Source organism: Squalius cephalus (genome assembly GCF_949319135.1).
Source record: "Squalius cephalus genome assembly, chromosome: 9".
Lineage (NCBI taxonomy): Eukaryota > Metazoa > Chordata > Actinopteri > Cypriniformes > Leuciscidae > Squalius > Squalius cephalus.
Window position 1 is genome coordinate 14,586,706 of NC_137130.1, and position 7,246 is coordinate 14,593,951.

The following is a 7,246-nucleotide window of genomic DNA, read 5'->3' on the forward strand; positions in this document are numbered from 1 at the left end:
AAATTAATCTAGATTAATCTAGATTAAAAAAATTAATCTATGCCCACCTCTAATATATATATATATATATATATATATATATATATATATATATATATATATATATATATATATACAGTACATATAACAGAAGCATGACCCTGACAGTACCTGACAGTAGTAGAAAACTAGAATTTCTACAGATGGAAAAAAGCTACAGAGGGAAAAGTTGAGCCACCACTGTGCCAAATCTTTCACGTGGCTCCTTGAAAACCCAATTAACTTGTTTTGGGAGAGGGAAACATGAGTAAGAAAAGTGGAAAGGAACTGCCACGTTGAGATCTGTCCCCATAAACTAGAAGAAAAAAGCAAAACCAGGTCACATAAAAAGGGAATAAAACTGTAATTGTGCTCCATTTTTCCCAGTCTGTATAAACAATTAAAATCCCACGGCAATTCTTGTACATTTGGATTTTCATAGTATTTGCTGACAACAAATGAAAAGGAAATATTCACATATGTTAGATATGTAGCCTGTTGAAACACCAGAGATGCGAGTGAACTAAAAAAAATTAAATCACACACAGATGGTGACCAGCTGTCAGGTAAAACATTTTGTAGTTATATGAACCCCAATTTTTACTGAGTCCTGGTTTGCAGTCCTATTGCTAGGTCAAGCCTTGTTGTCGTGTATCTGCTTGTCAGTGAACAAAAACAGGTGTTTCAAAGGAAAATGATTTATGGAGTCTCCCTGAACAAATACAAATCTCTAGAGACCAAGACAGGTTTTTCTTCTTAAGTCAGAGATTTCTCATTAAATGCTCCACTTATCATGCAGATCTTGTAATAAGAAATTAAATTATTAAAAAAGGAAAGAAAGAAAAAAAGGAAGGCTGACAATAAGAAATTCTGCTACTGTCAGGGAATACAACGAGTTTTTCAAAAGAACTGGTTATGGTTATAAAACTGGAGCACGTAAACAAGACCTTAAATGCCCTGTGTGCTAATTGAAATGACGAGACAAAGTTTCAAAGTAATATACAAACAATCCTGCTCAGCTTGCACATCTATCTTTGTGTAATGATCAAAATGACTGAACAGAAGTCAAAAGGAAAGCACAGCCTTTCTCACTATATTTGTGGTTTAAATTCCACCTGATGCTGTTCTAAAACTTCAATTACAGTGAAGTGAAGGGATGTGAACAATGGCACAACATCAGAATCCACGAACAAGCTCTGAAAACCAGCTTATAGTTAAAGAGATGTGGGGTATTTTTACAGAGATGCACAGTAAATAGCCTTGATGTTAGTAAGAAAAAACTGTTGGTCCATATTTGACCTCCATTTTCAGAATACATAGCCTTGAGAGAAACCCTATTATCAGGTATATGGCCCAAAGCTAATGAGCTCTTCACTGGCTCGCAACATGCCCCCACAAATAAATTTTCTGTTTCCAGCTTCACATATGTCCATTAGTGGTCCTCAGCATCTCATGTCTACAGAACAAAACTGAATGTGGAACCGAAATAGATGAGTGTTTTTGTTCAAAGTCTGTCGGGTGGATTTCTGTTTTCAAGAGTATAAAAATCAGTACAGAAAATCAACACACTACAGCTATAGAGAGCAACTGCAGAAAAGTAAATAAAAAGTCCATTCATGTTATTCATGGAAAATTAGATTGGAATATAAAAAACATTTCAAGAGAGACATATGATTATCTCTGAGGTTATTAAGTGATGATATATGATTATTAGTCAAAGCGAGTTCAACTTCCTTTACAACAATGTGTTGATTTTCGAATTACTCAGAAAAACTACACTACCCATAAAACTAATATTATATAATATTTCAAATTAAAAATATATAAATACATATAAAAACAATCATTTATAATTTTGACTCATCCGTTTTATTTAAAAAATGGTTTAAAGTGTGACATGTAAGTTTTATTTGATAAAAGTATTTTCAATACCTGTATTATTTGAACTGCTTTAGTTCATGGCTTTGACCTCTTTATTAAAAAAATTATATTGAAGTCAGTGGAGTAAATTAATGAGGATGATACTTCCAGCACCAAGGCAGTTTGAAAAGTGGACACAATTGTGTCCTTATAATTATATAAGATGTATAAGATGTTTCAAAGCCATCAGCAGGTCATGGAGCTGTCAGTTGAGCGTTTGGATGTCAGGTTATTCAAGAGTCTTTGCTAATGGATTTCTGTGGGCTTACAACAATTTTTGCACACACTCACCATCCAGTGGAAACTACTGAAATGACATTTGACACAGTAAAGGAAGTGTCTGTGAAAATTATCCTTTGAAGTATAGTGTCTGAAAAATAAATAAAAATAAAAAAAGAGGGTTGCTACAGAACAACATGGCACCTAAACAGGCTCCTTTGAAACTGCCTGTGTTTGTCTGAATAGAAGCACTGTGAAATTCAAATGAGACCTTGAAGCTAATGACACAATATTGGATGGAACATCAAAGGCCTTCACAAGCTGGATGTGTGTCTTGCACATGTCTACAAAGCCTATTTTATTTATTTTATTTAAACAAGACACCAGATATTGAAACCTGTTCACAAGCAACTAGTAACTGAAGCACTTAGTGGGAATGGTGTTTTGAGAGAGTCTGAGACATCTCTTACCTCCACAGGTCTTCCCATCATATGTCGGACAGACCCAGTCATGGCATTCACATCGCGGTCCATAGAATGTTCCAGGTTCCGTGACCTGGCATATGCAAATCCCGCAATCGCACTCGCCTCTTCCGCTACAGATCAACCCGTCGGAGGTCCGACAGCGCCTCAGTGATGATTCAGAGGAGATCTTACACTCTCCACCCACCTGCCTGCAAGACACAAGAGCTTTCAGTCACACCTGTGACCTTTGCCTTCAACATCAAACCTCTGTTCTTCCCATGTAGGTGAACATATGCCAGATGTTGGATGGGTGGGTGGTGGTTTGCAATCCTCCTTTTTACCAGTAATGACAACCAGACTCCCTCTCGCTTTCTGAAGGAAAAAACCTTTCTGAGGATAGGTAGTGCAATGTATCAGATTTTGACAGATTTCCTGTCTTCTATCTTCTTATAAGCTTGCAAGCTAATATTTAAAGATTACAAATAGCCCTAGGAGATAAATAATACAATAACTATAAAGGTTATGTGGAAATTACTGCTTTAATGCTAGTGGAGCCATAAGTCATAAGATATGATTCTGCTAGAGGATTCAGTCTACATTCAGAGAACAACAAACTCATGTCTAGACACTGTGAATGCAAATGTTTCTGCTAGAAGATCTGAATTTGTAAGCAATAAAAAAAAAAAATAATAATAATAAAAAAAAACTTACTAATAAAAAATAAAAAGGTGACTCATGTTTCTGTACAATTGAGGACACCAATATAATATAATATAATATAATATAATATAATATAATATAATATAATATAATATAATGTAATATAATATAATCAAGAGTCCACAGCCGGTAAAGGGTCTCAAGAATTTCATTACAAACCTACTGAAAACAAACGGCAGACTGTATTCCACTGTTTATTATTTTCCAACCCAAGTTTCCCTGTGAAAAATATTTCATTTGGTTGTGTTCTTACATAGCCTTCCTCTCCTGCTTCTCGTCTCTGGAGTTGGCCTTTCTCACATTACAGGGTAATAAAAATACTTTTGCTGCACTTACATGGAACAAGTCTGTCAGCCACAACAGCACATTCACTCTCTGATTCCAGAATCTGTCTCTGATTAAGTGCAATGCAGCGAGAGCATACAGTAAACAGGCAATGTGGTACAGAACTGATAGTATTGTGGTGAATGTGCACCTGCTATGTTTAAACCACTTAAGTAATTTGCTAAATTAGTCACGCAATTGTGGACTTTTACCAAAACCATAGGAAGAGATCAAAAAGGTGCATATGTTGCTGATTTTAAGGAAATACTTCATGCTCTATTATGTGAAAGCTGGCTTGAAGGAGAACCAAGTAAAACAAATAAATCATTGCTGGCACCTTCTTATAGCTGAGAATCAAAAAAGAAAGAAAAGTAAATAGCTTAAGATATACAGCTACAAGCCATGGACTAGTTCTGTAGCTGTGACTACACAACAGAAACTTTTCCGTCTGTAAAAATCCAGTCTGTCAGCAAAACGTGGTTGCACAGTGGAAAAGTCAAACTGATTGGAAAAACAACACAGCTAAACTCACCTTAGTGACTGCTGTAAACTTCCTTGAACGGCAGAGAGCAAAATAAGAAGCAAAGAAACAAAGACGGAGTTCACCAAAGTCTCTGCATGCATGTTTAGATCCCCACCAGAAACCTGAAGTGAAGTGCCTTCAGGAATTTCCACTTTCCAAAACAGAGGGAGAACGGGCTGGCCAAATCTAGCTTGAACGCTTCAGAGGCCAACAGCGCTCTCCATATGAATGCCTTTGATTAGTTGTGACTCTCGGTACAAAGGCAGGAGACAGAGATAAAATGGCAAAAAAGAAAACTTGGTCACCATAATTCAAAACATTCATACAGATTATTCAGAATTTTACTTTCCATATCCCTGCAATGCTGTCCTTTTCTCCAAAACCTCATAACTGAAATGTTATCTTTAGTTGCTTGCATGTATTGTAAAAGCTGATTTGCTATATCCTCAATTATATAGATGCAGAGTGAGTTGGGTTCTCTTTCACTATAATGATTTAAATGATTCTATCTATTTATATAATGTCTATTTAACAACAAACCTGTTGTGCTTAAAATATACTGTAGTTGTATGTCTGCAATCCACTTTCCATACATGAATAATTACATTAAATAAATGTAAATATGAAACAAAATACACATATATAGTAGCTACAGACACCAAGAAAGCAATATGGCCCACACTGTAACATATATTGTCTTCAAGCATAATTTGAAGAATCAAGGGATAGTAGGTTATTAAGATTACTACTGAACTTATGATTATGCTATATATTATTTATATATATATATATTTTTTAATCAATTTCATAAAGAACATTAGAGCAAAGATAAGCACACAGGTTCATTTTAATTGACAAAATGACTGAAAAAATTCAAAAATTAAAACGCTGTCATTAATTACTCACCCTCATCTCTTTCCAATCCCGTAAGACTTCTGTTCATCTTCGGAACACAAATGAAGATATTTTTGATAAATTCTGAGAGCTTTCTGTCCCTCCATTGACAGCTATGCAACTACCACTTTGACACTTTTTTTGAAGAGTTTATAAAGAGATTGTACAACTAGTCTAATCCATATGAATTGAATTTAGGCTTTTATTCACATATAAACATTGATCAATGAACATAAACAGAAGCTCAGCCAAACCTCAAATTGCAGAAGCTCAAACGAGAATGAACTTCATTGGTTCTTGCACTTCAAGCGCTTCCTTAATGGATAGTTCCAGTCCTTGATTCTGATTGGTTGAGCCGCGTTCGAAGCCGTTGTAAATTAATCAAACATACACATATTGCGCAACTGCTGCTTGTGATTCTTTGTTGCTGCATGTGTTGATTGGCAACCTCTTTGTAACTACATTGCTTGGCGGAGGAATACATGTGTTATAACGTTATATTTTTTGATGCTAGTCTTTACAACGCCCCTTGTTCTAAATTCACTGTAAAACACGGCTTCGCGGGGATTATTGCTTTAATTTACCACAACTGATGTGCGAGTTGATGAATATTATGTGAATAAATGCCTAAACCCAATCTGTTCATCATATTAAGCGACCGAGTCTCTTTAGAAAATCTGCACTAAACCGCTCAATTGGAACTTTTGAAGAGTCAAATTCAACAATCAAAAAGACATTCGTTTGTGTTCCGAAGATGAACGAAAGTCTTACAGGTTTGGAACGACATGAGGGTGAGTAAGTTAATTAATGAAAGAATTTCCCTTTTTGGGTGAACTATCCCGTTTAGCCTACAGCTAAATACAATTTATCATGCCTCGGCTGAGCGCTCGCTCGATCTCGGATGGAAGACACACAGTTCCTCATGGAATGGAAACGATCAACATTCTACAACCGAATCGCCTTCCACAAATTAGAAAATCACAAAGATAGCCTACGTGTTTTCACGTGTTCACATCCTGTTGATTTAGCTCTGTGATCTTGGGGGAATCCATACATTACACTCGAGAGAGCGAACAACGTTCTCTTTCCTTGACAGCAACAGTTTAATGAGCATAAACAAAACAAAACAAAAACACTCCGCCCGCCCCTGTAGAGTGCAGTTCAGATGATACATCTACAATCCGATGTTACTTCGACCAAAAACAGCTCTGGCATCTATGTTTAAATCAAGGTAACTTAAACGGGCTAAACAGTTGTAGGCTAATCCATGTTTACAGCTGTGGGAGGTCAAAAATGTGGTTACCACGTTGTCAGTCATCATCGCCATTTCTTCTTAGTACTCTCGCGGAAAGAGGATAATTTAGGCTAACGTAGTGGATTTGGGTGTTTCTGCAACTTCGGGCACTTTTAAGTCCCAGGAGTGAAATTTTAAATTTATGTTAAAATTTGTCATTTGATGTTTCAGAAATATAAACGTAGTGTCAATACACACCTTGACATAAAAAAAATGAATAAATAATATGATTTAAATGTAAAATTATGAAGCATTTATAGGTCCAAACACCATTTTTGCTCATGTCCCACACCCGTGGTTTCAATGTTGAGATACTTAAAATTAGCTCAATCTTTTACAATATGACATTATTTCAAATGGAATAGTTTAATATACAGATTCATTTACAGCATCTTAAAATTCTTTGTATTATTTACTGATCATTTTTATGATTTTTTTAACTAAATGTGCCTGTCCCGCACTTTTGAGTCCTTACCGCAACAATGAAAAAAAGCTTTTATTATGAAATTTTATCGAACACAAACAAGTCTAGTTTCTATGGAAACAGAAATTATCACTTGAGCTGAGAGACTGGGCCACCACACTACCTCACTCATAAGATACCAAAAAAATAAGGTAAACATCATCTTTTCTGCTCTAGTATTTATTGTGCGTCCTTACCATTCAGCTTAATAATTGTGTATTTTGAACTACATTTTAAAAATAAATGTATATTACTGTTGAATTCATGTATATTAAGATGCTAAGAGTCAAAACTAATGTGGTAGGCCTTGCTAGCTGCCAATTAGCTAAAATATTAGCAAAAATGTCATTTCCGCAACATGTCTTTACCGCAGCAAATTTTGGTGTTGCGGTAAAGACCTTGTGTTG

At 35.5% G+C, this 7,246-nt stretch overlaps 1 protein-coding gene across 1 annotated transcript in view; it reads right to left on the reverse strand.

Moving 5' to 3' along the window:
* itgbl1 (integrin, beta-like 1) overlaps positions 1-4,410 on the reverse strand; it is a 45,879-nt gene extending 41,469 nt beyond the window's left edge. The window contains exons 1-2 of the mRNA XM_079882435.1: positions 4,198-4,410; positions 2,628-2,830 (exon numbers count right to left, since the gene is read on the reverse strand). Coding sequence (XP_079738561.1) covers positions 2,628-2,830; positions 4,198-4,289 — 295 coding nt within the window. The 5' untranslated portion in view covers positions 4,290-4,410. The remainder of the gene's footprint in view (positions 1-2,627; positions 2,831-4,197) is intronic.
* Positions 4,411-7,246: the final 2,836 nt, after the last annotated feature.